Here is a 16,777-nt window from a genome sequence, read left to right on the forward strand (position 1 = left end):
TTGACACTGCAGAGAGACCATTCATTTGCTCTCTGTGTGGGAAGGGTGTCATTTCGTCATCCACACTTCGGATGCACCAGCAACTTCACACTCGGGAGAAACTGTTCGGCTGCTCCCAGTCAGGGAAGGGATTCATTCAGCCATTCTCCCTGCAAAGACACCAGTGAGCTCATACTGGCGAGAAACCGTTCACTTGCTCCATGTGTGGAACGGATTTCACTCTCACAACTGATCTGTTGAGACACCGGTGAAGAGAAACCGTTCAGTGTGTGGAAAGGGATTCAGTCAGGCATCCAACCTGGTAACACCAAGTTCACACTGGAGAGAAACTGTCCACCTGCTCGGACTGTGGGAAAGTAAAGTATTCACTTAGTCATCCCTGGTGAGTCACCAGCGAATTCACAAACAAGTTCAGTTGAAGGAGGTTTTCTCTTGTTAACACCAAAGAGTGAACATTGATCTTTGGCAGTTAAAATAGTGGTAATACTTTTGGACCTGGTTTTTAAATGATCGCAACACCATTGTACATGCACATATTCACACTGGATAGAGACTGTCCATCTGTGTGCTGCAATAACAAGTAAAGCTGTTGAAGAAATTCAGCAGAACTGGAAGCCTCTGTGCAGAGGAATAATTGGAATTGAGACACTATCTGTTTTGCCACAGTGCTGGCAGACCTGCTGAGTTTCTCCAGCACATTTTTCAGAAACACCTTGCAAGATCCTTGTTTACTGATACCATAAGTACTGAAAGCCAGTCAAATACTCCTGTACTCAATGGGGATAGATTTTTTTTTAAAGTATTAAAACCCTGCGGATTTCAGTGTTACAAGAACATGACTTCACAGAGATTTAAGAAAAAAAAGGGAAATGAAATCCTGCAACACTGAAAAGAACACAGATGGGGACAGGTCCCATGCCATTAGAAAGCGATAAATTAAATGTAGACAGTTTCAGGTCAGACATCTTCAAAAGGAACACTTCCCAGCATTAACACTAACCCCTATTGCACACCCTCCTCACCAGTCAATGTGGTTGTTTAAGAATGAAAGTTAATGTGTTGCCAACTTCCCCAACTGGTCACACTCTTGATGAAGGATGATTCCTAGCTCAGCTTTGATTGCAAAACACTGTTTTATTTTTAGCAATGTATGGGAAACAAACCTGCAGGTTCACTTCCAGTCAGAAACAGATCACAGCTTTACACTAATCTCTGATTTAAACCACAATTCCAGCGCTCACTGTTCGTCCGCTGATCCTAAACCCAGGTGTAAATGAGGTTCTGTTCCATGTCTAGGAGCTCTGTGCCATGGAAGACAGTGGTTGGGACACATGTCTTACACTACCACAGGATTAACCCACACCAAGGCTTTGCTGTTATAGAAGAGAGACAAGAAAGACCAAAGTGCCATTGGTCCCCCTCAGTGTGACCCGAAAGATGTGTCCAGGCTGAAGTCTGCTGCATGCCATACGATCTTGCCCCAAGACTGTCCTTTCTGAGCTCCAGGTGGTATTGAACACTCGGAGGAGAAACACAACAATCCACAGCAACGTGTTTGAAACAAAGCTGATTTAATCGAAATTTCTCCAAAATATTAAACTCCAGTTGAATATAACAGGTCATTGACATCAGCAGAAACAACCTTCAATGGTCGGAATTTTAAAAATTCAAACATTACAGCACAGATCGAGGCCACTTGACCTACGGTGTTTGTGTGGTTTATATAGAACTATCCAGGCTGACCCTATTTGGCAGATTTTAATCCATAACCCTGTCCATTCTGCATTTCAAGCATATCCTTTCATGTTTCTTTCTAATGTGATGAAGATGACTGCCTTTACCACCCTGTCACTCGGTGAGTTCCAACTTCCCACTATCTCTAGGTGAAATGACCTGCCCCCACCCACCCCCTCCACTTCTGTGAATTACATTAAATCTAAAGCCTCCAATTACTGACCTTCCTGTTAATGAATAGCTCCTTCCTGTCTACACTATAGGGACTCCTCATAATCTCATCACTTCAATTAAATCTCACCTCTGTCTCCTGTTCCACAGAAAACAACCCCAGCCTGACCAATTTTTCGTTTCAGCTAAAATTCTCCAATCCTGAAAACATCTCGTCAATCTCCTTTAATATGGTCTCTGGTGTGATGACATATATCCCAGAATATGGGGACCAGAACTCAGTGCAATGCTTTAGCTCGAGTCAAATGCATGTTCTTCTCAATCACAAGCATTGTGTCCCTGGCATCGCAGAAAGACAGTGATGAAGAAGGCACTTGACATACTTGGCTTCACTGGTCACAGCACTGAGTACAGGAATTAAAGGCTACAGGGAGAATGCTGGTAAGTGGAGTTGAAATGTCCATCAGCCATGATTGAATGGCGGAGTGGATTCGATGGGCCAAATGGCCTTACTTCCACTCCTATGTCTTATGTTACAGCTGTACAAGATATTAGTGAGGCCATATTTGAAATACTACATACACTTCTAGTCACCTTGGCATAGAATCGATGTTTTTCAACTGGAAAGGGTGCAAACAGATTTACTGGGATTTTTCCCATTCTGAAAGGTTTGAGTTATTAGGAGGTGGAGGGGCTTGATTGCATGGGACGTATTTCTCTGGAGTGTGCAGGCTGAGGGGAGGCGGGGAGATCTTACAGAGGTTTATAAAATCATGATTAACATAGATAAGGTGAATAAGGCAATTTTCTTTTGCCAGTGTAGAGAAGTCCAGATCAAGAGGTTGTGGGTTTAAGATGAGAGGGGAAAGGGGAAAGATTGAACAGTTTATTGAGGAGCAACGTTATCATCTGCAGGCTGGTGCGTATATGGAATGAGCAGCCCGAGATTGTGGTAGAGGTGGGTACAATTATAACATTTAAAAGATATTTGGACAAGTACATGGCTAGGAAAGTTATAGCACGATATTAGCCAAACACAGGAAAATGGGACACATTGATTTTAGCAAACCTGGGCCGTGTGAATGAGTAGGGCCAAAGGGCCTGTTTCTGTGCTGTCGCTCTAATTGTCCTTGTTTTCCCACATGGAACTTGACGTGCAGTCCATGAGACTGGAATTCCTTACCATGTGTTTACTTCTTAACTAATTCTAAATAAACTTCAGGTTAAAATAAAAAAAGGTTCATCAGCTACTCACTAATCAAGTTCTTCCATTATGCAGAAGTCACCTTATTTTATTGGAAGGTAAGCAAAGTTTTTCCTTAACTATTATTATTGAAACACTGCAGATTTTAATTTGCTAATAAAGTTCAGATATTTTTACTGTTACAAGCTTGTAGGTTAGTCTTATCTTTATTCGCATTCACTGACTGTAAATACATGAATAAATTAACTTCAGTTGCATGATAATTGATCTCAATTTCTAGTTGATTAATGTGAGGTCAAGAACTACCTTCAGTACTCCAACTGTGCTCTAACTAGTGCTTTATGAAGTTCCAGCATTATCTCCATGCTCTTATATTCTAGGGTGAACCAAATGCCTTACTGACCTCTGTAACTACCTGTCCAGCCACCTTCAGGGATTGGCGGGCATCACTCCAAGGTCTCATTCTTCCTCTACACTTCTCAGTATCTGACCAATCTTTGCGCATTTTCTTTGCCCTGTTTGCCCTTGGCCTGTTGGAGTTGTCCATTGATATTATGCAGTCCGTAGCTTTATTCCTCATTGGCCACCACACATGGACAACTTCTGTGATATCTACAAATTTCTTCATCGGGACCACTACTTTGAAGTCTAAAGCCTTGATATATTCCACAAAACTGTGGAACATCACTGGAAATCTGAAGCCAGACAAGGTTCACTCCTGGATGCAGCTAACATCAGCGATAACGGCAGGATCCAATTGCTGCTCTCGCAGGTGAAGTTGCTGGTGTCTCAGGAGGTTGTGAGACTGAGCGAATCCTTTCCCGCACACGGAGCAGATGAACGGTCCATCTCCAGTGTGAATTTGTTTATGTTTCAGCAGGTTCTGTTTACTTTTGAACCGCTTCTCGCAGTCAGAACATTGAAAGGGTCTCTCTTCAGTGTGAACCAGTTGGTGTGTCGTGAGGTGGGATGACTGAGTGAATCGCTTGCCACACAGCGAGCAGGTGTATGGTCTCTCCCCACTGTGAACTCGCTGGTGGATCAGAAGGTCGGATGAATCGACAAACTCCTGTTTGCAGTCAGCACACGAGAACGGCCTCTCCCCTGTGTGAACTCGATGGTGTCTCAGTAAGTGGGATAATCGAGTGAATCCTTTCGCACAGATAGAGCAGGAGAACGGCCTCTCACCAGTGTGAGTGTACTGGTGTTTAAGCAAGTGCTTTCTGCATTTGAATTTCTTCTCACAGTCAGGACATCCAAAAGGTCTTTCATCAGTGTGAACAAATTGATGTGTCAGAAGGTAGGATGAACTAGTGAATCCCTTCCCACAAACTGAGCAGATGAACGGTCTCTCCCCAGTCAAAGCACGTTGGTGGTTCAGTAAATCCTTTTTACTTTTAAAGCTCTTCAAACAGTCAGAACATTTAAAGGGTCTCTCATCAGTGTGAACCAGTTGGTGTGTCAAGAGGTGGGATGACTGAGTGAACCCTTTCCCACACACTTTACAGATGAACGGTCTCTCCCCAGTGTGACTGCGTTGATGTATCAATATATCCTTTCTGCTTTTAAAACTCTTCTCACAGTCAGAACATTTAAATGGTCTCTCATCAGAGTGAACCTGCTCGTGGGTCCGGAGGGTTGATAAAGCATTAAAGCCCTGCCCACACACAGAGCAGGTGAATGGCTTCTCCCCAGTGTGAACATGCTGGTGTGTATAGAGGCTGGATGACTGAGTGAATCCTTTCCCACACACAGAGCAGCTGAACGGCCTCTCCCCAGTGTGACTGCGTTGATGAGTTTCCAACCCTGAAGGGTAACGGAATCCCTTCCCACAATCTCCACACTTCCATGGTTTCTCCATGGTGTCAGTGTCCTTGATTCCTTCCAGGTTCAACAATTGATTCAAACTGATCTCCACAGACTAAGTACATGGACGTATTGTGGATGGTGCAATTAATTGTCAGGCTGAGTAACTTGTTACTGCTCTTTCCAAAATCAGGTCAGTGGAATATTATTCCTCAAGTCCTTGTGTCTTGGTGCGTTTGCAGTGAAACTGATGTTTAAACTCTTTTCCCACTCCACATTCACAGGATGATGTTCAGATTCTGATGAACTGAATGACTCTCAGATTTCGACGTGATGCATTATCTCACCTTCTGGATTCGAAAACAACCTTCAAAATGCCTGGAAAAAGAACTCAGAGTTAAATAACTCGAATACAAAACAAACAATCAGGCCATTCGGTCCACTTACTCTGCTTTTTTAAAAAAAATGTTTTCCCTTCCATTTCATCAACCTCACCTCAGTTTTCTGACACATTTTTTTCCTAACCCCTTCTCCTTCGCAGACCATCCTAATTTCCTTTGCAGCACACCACTGCTTTTTGTCTGGACTATTTGCTGAATTGCACGCAACTGACCCCGTCCAAAACACTTGATCACTTCAAACTGCTCTCTGCCAGATCGCTGCAGAGCCTTCCTTTAAAGGCCGCGATCTGTCCAACCTTTCGCAAAGGCTGCATTATTTTAATTGCATGAACCTCATCTGCATCGGTGCAGGAGCCAGGTTGGGGAAAAGGACATGCATGGCTCTGGGCTGCAACTTGCAGATCCTCCCCTCCTGGAAAAGGAGTTTGCAAAAGCCCATCTCCGTCAGTCCAGCTCCCCCGCCCGCCCTCGCGCTCTGCAAACCCGGGAACCGGCAGCTCCTTGCCCCGGCCTTTGTGGTCACACACCCGCGTTCCCGGAGGGAGCCGCCGCCCCGTCCACCCCTGGGAGGGGAGGGGTAGGGGGAGTTTCCTTCTCCCCGACCGCGCCGCGCATGCTCCAGACGCTGCGCCTGCGCATCGCCTTCTGGCGAAGGTGCACCGGCCACTGTCAGCCCCGCGAGGGGCGATGGGTAAAGTTGCCGCCATTCGTTGGACCGAATGGCGGCCGGTGACCTTTTCTTAAAAAGAAAATAATGGGGCCGAGACGAGGGAAAGGGGTGCAATTGATACATGAAACAAGAGATGCACAAATCCAACCTCTTGAACTTTTCGTAGTCCACCAAAAAGGAGGAGAATGTGAATTTGTGAAGGATGACTGCACCACCCAAACAGCAGCAATGAGAGAATTCAAACCTACTGCCACAGCTGAAGTCAGCAGTGTCACAGTGGATTGGGTGGACTGCTCACACACAGAAGACAGAAACAGCCTCCGTTTTGGTGTTAGCACAATGATCATGTCGCGACATTGCCCTTTGATGAGAAGGGCGCTGTTTGTCACTGGCCACTTGGATGTTTCCTTCCTTCCTGTTGGTGGAACATGAATAAAGTTTTGTGTACCTGTTGTTCATTAACTGTGTATTACACCAGCACACACAACATGGGTGCTGGGGGAAAATAAGCAGACTGCCGTTAGGTGGTAGTGTGTGGGGGAAGAAAAAAGAAGAAAAATGCAATGATCATGTGAACTTCCCTGTAAACTTCCAAACTAAGTAAATCCTATCAGATTGGTGGAGGATCTAGTACAAAGAACAATAAAGCGCTGGAACAGGCCATTCAGCCCTTCAAGCGTTCACTGACATGTATTGCCGTACCACACTTAAACTGTCTTCACTTATAGCATCTATGTTCAGCTATTCACTTCCTATTCATGCATTCGTCCAGGTGTTTCTTGAATACTGCTAATGTGCTTGCTTCCACTCCTCTGGCAACGCCTTCCAGGCACTCACCACACATTGAGTGAAGTCTCGCATGTCTCTCTTAAATTGTCCCATTCATACTTTGAATCTGTGTCCCCTCATAACTGACCCCTCCGACCTGGGAAAATTCTCATACCAACATGTCATTCTCAAACTTGTTGCAACCTAGCAGATCGCCTCTCAACCTTCTATGTTCCAGTAAAAGCAAAGCCCACCAATCCAATCTTTCTTCGTATCTAGAAGTCCCCATACCAGGCAACATCATGGTAAATGCTTTTTTGTACCCTCTCCACATCCTTCAGGCAGTGTGGTAATCAGTGTTATACGCAATATTCCAAGTGTGGCCTAACTATAACTTCTGTAAAGCTGCACCATAACTTTCCTATCCTTACTCTACTAACAAAGGCAGGCATACCACACGTCTTTTCAGTAAATTATCTACCTGTGCTGCCATCTTATATGATCTGTGGACCTACATATCAGTACTCCTAAGGGTTATGCAATTCACTATATAATTTCCAATTGTCCTTGACTTTCCAAAACTCATCACCTCACGTTATCACTCCATCTTCTTTTTCTATTGGCTGGAACGTCACGTCATGGGTTCCAATTTCTTCCAATCTCATATGGATTCGTGTTCTGCACCTTTTTTCCCCCCACAATCCAGTAATTTGACTAATGGGAAATGCCAAAGGACCGGAAGAATTTTCAATTTCCAGCCAACCAGAGCTCTCTCATGGTCTGAGTGCAGACGTGCAGCAATGAGGTTCTGAAACTGCTCATTTCTGCCCAGTAAAGCTGTTGCTCCTGCTTCTCCTCTCTCTCTAATAAAGATTGAGCTTCACCCAGACCAAAACCTCCTCCCGTCCAAAATCTATGAGCACAACTATCTCTTTAGGTTTCTTCTTTTTCTTAAAAAAAACTTCTGCGCTCAAGCTATTTACTTGCAACATCTAAAAGGAAATGAATTCAACCGAAGGGATCACGGATCTGTTACAGAAACACAAGTTGTTGCAAAAGGTCGGCAGCATCTGTGGAAAGAAATCAGAGTTAACGTTTTGGGTCGAGTGACCCTTCCTCAGAACAGGATCTGTAACCAGCTCCTTCTGGATAATGGGGAGTATGAGAATATTAGGTGCAACCGAATGAAAATGGGTGGGAAAGATTGTGGGATGGAGGTATACTGATTTCAGGGACCGGGAGAGCAAAAAAAAGTATTCCAGACAAACTAGATTTGTGTCCAGAATTTCTAAGTGACGGATTTTATAACTCGTTTTATAGGAAGGGAAGATTTATAAATCGCAAATCAACCATCACAAGTATGACTGAAAGAGTCATTGAAATGACTGGGACTTGAATATCATCAGCTTGAAACCATATGTGGAGGAATGTCTAGTTCAAAATTATTTAACCATCTGCTTGTCTGGAGAAGGGTGAAATATGTATACCCAAGTGAGTGTCTTTTGGTGAAAGGATTCTGGAGGTAGCTTCAACCGGTCTCAGCATTCAGACACATTGCACCATTCACAGTAAGAATGTGCAATGTTTCTGTCTGCTGAGACCGGTTGAAGAAGGCCACGAAGAACTATATCTGCATTCTGGTGGATGAGGGTTCAGCTTATGGTCAGAGACTTACAGAGGTACACGCCACTGATAATATGGAGAAACTGGGGTGATGTGAGGACTGTGGGAAAGGATTCCATACCCTGTCAACCCTGAAGACACACCAATAAACTCACGCCAAGGAGAGGCCATTCACCTGCTCCGAATGTGGGAGGAATTCTCTGACTCATCTGCCCTGCGCAAACACAAGACTACTGCCACTGGAGAGAGGTCGTTCACTTTCTCTGAGTGCGGGAAAAAATTCCGTGAATATTTCACCCTGTTGAGACACCCAGCGAGTTCACACTGAGGCTAGGCAATTCCCCTGCTGGAAAATGCGGAAAGGTATTCGCTCTGTTATCCAGTCTGTAGAGGCACCAGCATGTTCACAATGGGGAGAGGCCATTTACTTGCTCAGATTGTGGAATGGAATTAACTCTGTCATCAATCTTGCTGAGACACTAAAGGATTCACACAGGGGAGGGACCATTCAAATCTTGCAAATGTAGGAAGCAGTCTGGATATACAACTGACAACTGAGTTCCGGAGTCCTGAGGTAATGTTGCAGTTGTATAAGACTCTGGTGCGGCCGCATCTGGAGTATTGTGTGCAGTTTTGGTCGCCATCCTATAGGAAGGATATGGAGGCACTGGAACGGGTGCAGAGGAGGTTCACCAGGATGTTGCCTGGTATGGTACGAAGATCGTATGAGGAAAGGCTGAGGCACTTGGGGCTGTTTTCATTGGAGAAAAGAAGGTTTAGGGGTGACTTGATAGAGATGTACAAGATGATTAGGGGTTTATATAGGGTTGACCATGAGAACCTTTTTCCACGTATGGAGTCAGCTATTACGAGGGGGCAAAGCTTTAAATTAAGGGGAGGTCGGTATAGGACTGATATTAAGGGTGGGTTCTTTACTCAGCGAGTCATGAGTTCATGGAATGCCCTGCCAGTAACAGTGGTGGACTCTCCCTCTTTATGGGCATTTAAACGGGCATTGGATAGGCATATGGAGGATAGTGGACTAGTGTAGGTTAGGTGGGCTTGGATCGGCGCAACATCGAGGGCCGAAGGGCCTGTACTGCGCTGTATTTTTCTATGTTCTATGTTCTAATGTTTCACCCTCACTAACACTCAACACTGGAGCCCCCACCCCAGGGGTGTGTACTTTTTGAGATGTTAGAGTCAGGAATTGTCCGACCTCAAGAGCTAACCAAATAGATTAAATCTCTCTCTCTCTCTATATATATATATATATATATTATGGGAAGCAGCCAGTACGTAAAACAAACGGATCGTTACTGCTTCGAAACAATACAGTTCAGGAAGGATTTAAACAGGGTTCAGTTGATAATTTGCTGAACTAAACACAGTATTACAAAATAGCCACTAGATGGCCAACTTGCATTGGCATGAAATAAGGTGAGGTCTTGCCAAGAGTGTACATTAAAGATGTATTGTTCTTGGATTTAAGTTAATACTTTGTATTCACATGCTGATTAGCGACATTCTACAGATAAGGTATTCCATGAGTTATGCAGAAAGCACAGCTGGGGTCACTTGAGGGTAAAACTCAAACCAAGGCAAGGCAGCACCAAAACTTGGGGAAAAACAGAGGCCATTTAGGAATGAACCCGAATTCTTCACTGAGCACTCTCTCTTACCACAAATTAACAGGCGGTTATATACGTTTTACTTATTGCTTAAGCTGACACTTAATTGCGGACAGTCATTCTATTTAGTACATTGCTGCAGGAGTACAGACAATGCTTTCGACAATGCTTTCTCTCTTGTGGATGGACTTTATCTCCTCCCTATGAGGTCAGGTCAAGCTGTGACACCGAAACTGTTCCACGGTTGGTATCAACAATTATTTCAGTTATGATTTTCAGGGCAGTCTAGTAAGGCACAAAGAAAATGGCTTCCGGTTAGCAAGGCCACAAAATGGCTTCCACAGGAATTATGGGAATGTCATCAAGGATTAGGGAGATTGGAGCAACTGATCTTCTTGTCTTTGGATATAGAATCATTGTGGCAGATCAGAGAGAGAGAGAGAGAGAGCCCATTTACTACTCTGAGGTAATGCTGGTTCTGTTTAGTACAGGTGTCAGTTCCTGTTGTATCTCAATGACCCTCCAATGTTTAAAAAAAGGTTGTAGCAACTGATCTTCTTGTCTTTGGATCATAGAATCATTGTGGCAGATCAGAGAGAGAGAGAGACCATTCAATGCTCTGAGATAATGCTGGTTCTGTTTAGAACAGGTGTCAGTTCCTGTTGTATCCCAATAACCCACCAAGTTTGTATCTATCAAGGACCCTCCAATGTTTAAAAAAAATATGGAATTTTTGTTCAGGGTGATAAAGGAATGGAAGTAATTCATATTGGATGTAATTCAGAAGAACGATCCAATCCAAAATCCACCCATGTTGTTAAAGTCTGAAAAGTTGAGATGATTTGAATAAGTTGATCTCTTTCCTTGGGAATATTTGAATTGTTTTCCCATTTTTTTTGTTTTAGGAAACCACATTTGATAGTCAGATCACAACCTGAAATATCAGGATCACTCGAGGAGATGCTGGGACAGACGTCGCTTTTGATAATGTGCATCATAAGGTTGGGCTAGCAGTGAATGTGCGGATGAAGTACGTTATACCTGAAAGAAATAAAGTGCAAGTTCACGGTGAACCTGCACTAAACGAACAGGTGCCAAGCCCACGCAGCTCCTCGAGAAACAGCCAGAAATGAAATGGTTAATGTGGCCGGGGGTGATGAGATAGCATTGTGGCACCGTCAAGTTGGTGACGGCATTCTCCCAAGAGAAATTGACTTTAATCAAACGGGAGAGAATTCAATCCATGGGAAATGGTCAGGAAGGCAATGGGTTTAATTCAGAAGGGTTTAAACTTTTTGAATTAAAAACTGTCTGGAGGTTAGATACAGCTGAATAAACCAAATGAAGCATCTTTTACATCCCTGTTTAGATCTGTTGCTTGAAGATCATGTGTCTGTGGATAAGTAATTTATAACTCACGGCATTCCCTTAGGAAAAGGAAATATTGAGTCGATGTGAAGCAGCAGTGGTTACAATAGAACTGGAAAATAGCAAAGTGCAATTAAGAGGTGGGTTAGAGACAGAGGGGGAAAATAACTATATCCCTGATGTAGGTAAATGTCCTATTCAGTTTTTTTTTGCCAATCAGCAGGTATTAATTGAAATACTGTAACTAGATTTATTTTGTTTGAGTTATTAGCATCGCTGGTGAAACCAACATTCATTGCCCATCTAACTGTCCTGGAAGAAGTAATGGCGAGTTGCCTATTTGAATGACTACAGTCCATGTGTTGTTGGTAGATCCAGTGTCATTAGGTAGAGAATTTCAGGATTTTGACCAAGCGTCACTGGAAGAACAGAATATATTTCCGAGCAGGGGTGGTGAGTCGCCTGGAAGGGATCTAGCATTCCTATGTACCTGTTGCTATTTTGCTTCTGGATTGCAAATGTTGCATTTTTGGAGGGTGCTGTTGGAGGAGCCTTGCTGAACCACGGTAGTGCATCTTGTAGCTGGTATGCACTGCTGCCACTGTGCATTAGTGGTAAAAGGAGTCTATGTACAAGGAGGGAGTTGGGATACGGATTAAGATAGCTGCTTTGTGTCAAATCTTAGGCAAGGTTTTTGAAATAACAAGCAAACATTGTCCAATGAAACGTTTGGTTTCTGACAGTAACCTCCTGATAGGACAAGTGAATGGAAGGTGGGTGAGTTGGGAAATGATGGCAATGTGGGAATAAAGAAACGTCCTAGGGATATTCACAAGCAGGTTACAAATCATTAGAAAGTGATTACGTCTCAGGCAAGACTCCTTCAGGAAGAAACACTCTTCCATCAACCCCTAATACACCCTTCCTCACCAATGGATGTTACCTGTGGTTATTGAAAATGAAAATTAACATTTTGTCAAATGCTTCCATGTCTTCACTCTTGGTGAATTTTTATCTATAACCCAGAACTTTCTCTTACTTTTACCTGTTGCATCCTGTATGGTTTGAGCAGAAATAGACAAAGCCTTCTCCTATCCCTGCTTCCATTGCTCATTTGATTTGATCTCTGTGTGGTAGATTATTCAAACATGTTTTTTTCTTTACCAACTTAGGGGAAACTTAAATCTGCAGATTCACTTCCAATCAGGAATGGATTGCAGTTTTACACTAGTCTTTGATTTGAAGCATATCCCCAGCATTCACCATAGCTCTTCCTTCGACTCTGAACACAGTTATAAACAAGAGTTCTGGGTCCAGAAGGTCTGAGCCCGGGAAGACCATGGAAGGTGTACATTTCCGACACACTGCACGATTAAAATCACACTGGAGCTTTGCTAGAGGGATCTCCTTAGCAGAGGGATCTTGGTGTCCATGTACACAGATCTCTGAAAGTTGCCACCCAGGTAAATAGCACTGTGAAGGCGGCATATGGCGTACTGGCTTTTATTGGAACGGGTGCAGAGGAGGTTTACCAGGATGCTGCCTGGTATGGTAGGAAGATCGTATGAGGAAAGGCTGAGGCACTTGGTGTTGTTTTCATTGGTTTAGGGGTGACTTGATAGAGGTGTACAAGATGATTAGGGGTTTAGATAGGGTTGACAATGAGAACCTTTTTCCACGTATGGAGTCAGCTATTTCGAGGGGGCATAGCTTTAAATTATGGGGAGGTAGGTATGGGACAGATGTTAGGGGTAGATTCTTTACTCAGCGAGTCGTGAGTTCATGGAATGCCCTGCCAGTAGCAGTGGTGGACTCTCTCTCTTTATGGGCATTGGATAGGCATATGGAGGAAAGTGGGTGAGTTTAGGTTAGGTGGGCTTGGGTTGGCGCAACATCGAGGGCCAAAGGGCCTGTACTGGGCTGTATCTTTCTATGTTTATGCGGATGCTGACGGCTGTGCCCAGGCTCAAGTTCTGTTGGTGCAGTATGCTCCCTTGAGACTGTCCTTTGAGTTCCTGGTGGATATTAAACATTCAGATGAGAAATACATCCATCTACAGCAACTTGTTTGAAGCAAATCTGATTTATTTGACATTTCTCCAGAATATCAAACTCCATTCGAATTTGTGAAGTTAACATCGGAAACAAACTCCCATGGCCAGAATAAAAACATCTGAAAGTTACAACACAAATCAAGGCCATTTGGCCCATCAAGTTTGTGTTGGCTGAAATAGAACGACACAGGCTTTACAGCTTTCTGGACTTACCACTGGACAAACGATTTAGATTGTGAATTCTGCCCCTATTTTAGTTTCATTTCTTGTTTCAATTTGTTTCTTTGTCAGCTGCTGGCACATATTTTGTTTCTTTTTCTTCTCTAGCCCCAATCTCCATTCCCTGCGACCTTGAATGACTAATGTTTCTGCCATTTAACCCTTTGTGCCTTCCCCCATCTTTTTGTCCTTGTCTCAGCCCCTCTCCCCTTGCTCAAAATCTGTTATATTTCTGATGTTTCCCAGACCTCTGTGATGCCCCCTGGGTCACTGAAATGAGTTTCAAATTCTCTTCCTCCAGAGAGGTTCTGAAAACTTTGTAGGTGCAGGGTCCCCCAGATTTCAGCTTGAGAAAAACTGCATTCATTGCAGAGGTGAGCATTTTGAGCCTTCACCCAAAATTTTGAGCTTTTAGAGCTGTTCTCTAGCTCTAACTGTGATCCTCCTACAGTACATGATATGGGCAGGAGAATCGATGTTTCAGGCATAAGCCCTGATGAAGATATGTAGATTAGATAGATTGTCCCACAGTGTGCAGGTTCGGTGGGTTGGGGTTAGCCATGGTAAACACAGGATTATGGGCTTAATGTGGACGAGTGGGACTGGGTGGAATGTTTTGCACAGTAAGTGCAGGTACGATGGACCGAATGGCCTCTTTCTGCACTGTCAGGAATCTGTGATTGTAACCAGTTGCGAACATGGTCATATTTTCCTAATGTCAGCCCAACAAATAACTCTTTTCAGTTTCACATTCTTCCATTGTATTTTTGTGGGCTCGCACTCATTCTTTTACCTAAAATCAGTTTCACACCATATTGGAGGGCGAGGATTCAGTTGGAAAACTTCAACCAAATAGCTTACGGAATTGCCTAACTTATCGTTACCAGAGTATCATTGGATTTTGACCATGGTTAAAAATAAGAAAACAGCTCCCAGGGTGAACAGAAACCATACTCGTGCTCTGTAGACAGTAAAGGCTTTCGGTGTGGAAGAAATGGATTGAAACGAGTTGTCGAATTTAAGCATGCAAACATTCAATGTATTGAAGAGTAAAGAGTTTCAAAAATGAAGGCAAACTTTGAATATTTATGGCTCATTTCTGTTGAAAGGCAGAGATGTGACAATTCTATGGCTTCAAGAGGAAAATTCTGGACATTTTCTTTGAAGAGCTCTCTCTTTAAAATGAATGAAGTAAATAGCTTGTGAGGCCTTGGAAGTTGGAACAATGGAAGCAGCATGAATTGCTGGGGTGGGGGAGAGAGCACGCACGAGAGAGAGAGCGCGAAGTCTTCCACAGAAACCAGGCTCTTTGTTTACCCTTCAGTAGTTGTTGAGAGTTTGTACTAGGTTGTGGAAGCTGCCATACCTCCCCCTCTCTCTCTACCAGGGAGTTCTCTTGGGTGCTCTGGTCTCGTGGACAGGAGAAACAGCACATTTGAGATAATCTATTTACTGAATTTGCCTTTGCCAACGAGGAGTTTATGGGATTTTATGCATTTAAACAGTTGCTGCTTCGCAACTAAGTAATGCATTTGTGTGTTAAGCTTTCCAGGAGTTAAAGTTATACCAATTCTTCTTACAATTGTTTGCAATTTAACACAATAAAGTGTGTTTTGCAACCAGAACATTTCATCTTACACATGCCTTTAAAAAAAATGATATTTATTTGATGCGTCATGACAAATAAATGAAAAAAAAAATGAGGAGGAATTTCCTTCCCTGCTAATCCCCACCATTCCTCTTTTCAAATCCTCCTAAAAGCCGATGTCATTAATTGGACTTCAGTCCACCCTCCCAATATTTCCTTTGACTCAGCATTTTCTGAAAAGTACCTTAGGTCACTTTCCTAACTGAAGGTGTAAACTGAATGAATTAACTCAGACTTTAATAGACTGGTGGAGGTAGTATATTTTTAAAAAATCTCTGCAAATAGTGTTTGTTTACAGGTCCGACACGACCCTCCATCAATGACAGATCTGAGTGGCACAATGACTTATTCCTGTTTCCATATTCTAAATCAACCTGAACCCAAGCACAGGTAATAAGCAGAAAGTCAGGGATGACATGGTGATAAGGCAGAATATTAAAGTCCCAGTCCAATTTGTGGCACTAACATCATCAGGAACAAACTCCAGTGGTCAGAATATTTTAAAAAAATCAAACTTACAACAAAAATGAGGCCATTTGGCCCATCGTGCTTTTGTTGGCTGAAATAGAATTATCCCGGCTAATCCCATTCTGCAGTCCGCAGCACTCTATGCTCTGGGATTTCATGTCTATGTCTGTCTTTTTCATCATTGTGATGAGGGTTGCTGACTCTAACATCCTCACAGTCAGAGTTCCAGTTTTAGAGTCAGAGACGTACAGCATGGAAAGAGAGCCTTCGGTCCAACTTGTCCATGCTGACCAGCTATTCCAACCCAATCTAGGCCCACCTGCCAGCACTCGGCCCATACTCCTCCAAACCCTTCCTATTCATGTACCCATCCAAATGGCTTTTAAATGCTGCAATTGTACCAGCCTCCACCACTTCCTCTGGCAGCTCATTCCACACACGTACCACCCTGTGTGTGAAAAATTTGCCCCTTAGGTCTCTTTTATATCTTTGCCCCCCTCATCCTAAACTTATACCCTCTCGTTCTGTATTCCCCGACCCCAGGGATAAGACTGCCTATTTATCCTATCCATGCACCTCACGATTTTGTAAACCCCTATAAGGTGACCTCTCAACCTCCGACTTCTCCACCATCTCTGGGTGAAATCAATCCTCCCCTCCCGCTCTGTGAATTACTTTCAATCTGATATCTCCGGTACTGATCTATTAAAGATTAGCCCCTTCTTATCCACTCTATCGAGACTCCTCATAATTTTAATCACATTAATTAATCTCACCACAGTCTCCTCTGTTAGACAGAAAACAACTCCAGCCTATCAAATCTTTCTCACAGCGACAATTCTCCAATCCTGGAAACATCCTAAATCAGTCTCCGTTGTGTCCTCTCTAGTGTAATCACAATCGATCCTGGAATGTGGGGACCATAACTAGTACAGCACTTTAGGTGCGGTCAAACTAGTGTTCTCGACACTTCTAGACTCCCCTTCCTGTTCTTATGCTGGACTGGACACAA

The 16,777-nt window shown here is 43.5% G+C and overlaps 1 protein-coding gene across 1 annotated transcript in view; it reads right to left on the reverse strand.

Annotated features, from left to right (window-relative positions):
* Positions 1 to 1,554: 1,554 nt before the first annotated feature.
* Positions 1,555 to 16,777, reverse strand: part of LOC132807682 (zinc finger protein 850-like) — a 36,184-nt gene continuing 20,961 nt past the window's right edge. Inside the window, exons 4-7 of the mRNA XM_060821719.1 lie at positions 11,050 to 11,222; positions 5,844 to 6,055; positions 5,263 to 5,293; positions 1,555 to 5,030 (exon numbers count right to left, since the gene is read on the reverse strand). Of these exons, the coding sequence (XP_060677702.1) occupies positions 3,822 to 5,030; positions 5,263 to 5,293; positions 5,844 to 6,055; positions 11,050 to 11,222 (1,625 nt within the window). The 3' untranslated portion in view covers positions 1,555 to 3,821. The remainder of the gene's footprint in view (positions 5,031 to 5,262; positions 5,294 to 5,843; positions 6,056 to 11,049; positions 11,223 to 16,777) is intronic.

Source organism: Hemiscyllium ocellatum (assembly GCF_020745735.1).
Source record: "Hemiscyllium ocellatum isolate sHemOce1 chromosome 27 unlocalized genomic scaffold, sHemOce1.pat.X.cur. SUPER_27_unloc_2, whole genome shotgun sequence".
NCBI classification, from domain to species: domain Eukaryota; kingdom Metazoa; phylum Chordata; class Chondrichthyes; order Orectolobiformes; family Hemiscylliidae; genus Hemiscyllium; species Hemiscyllium ocellatum.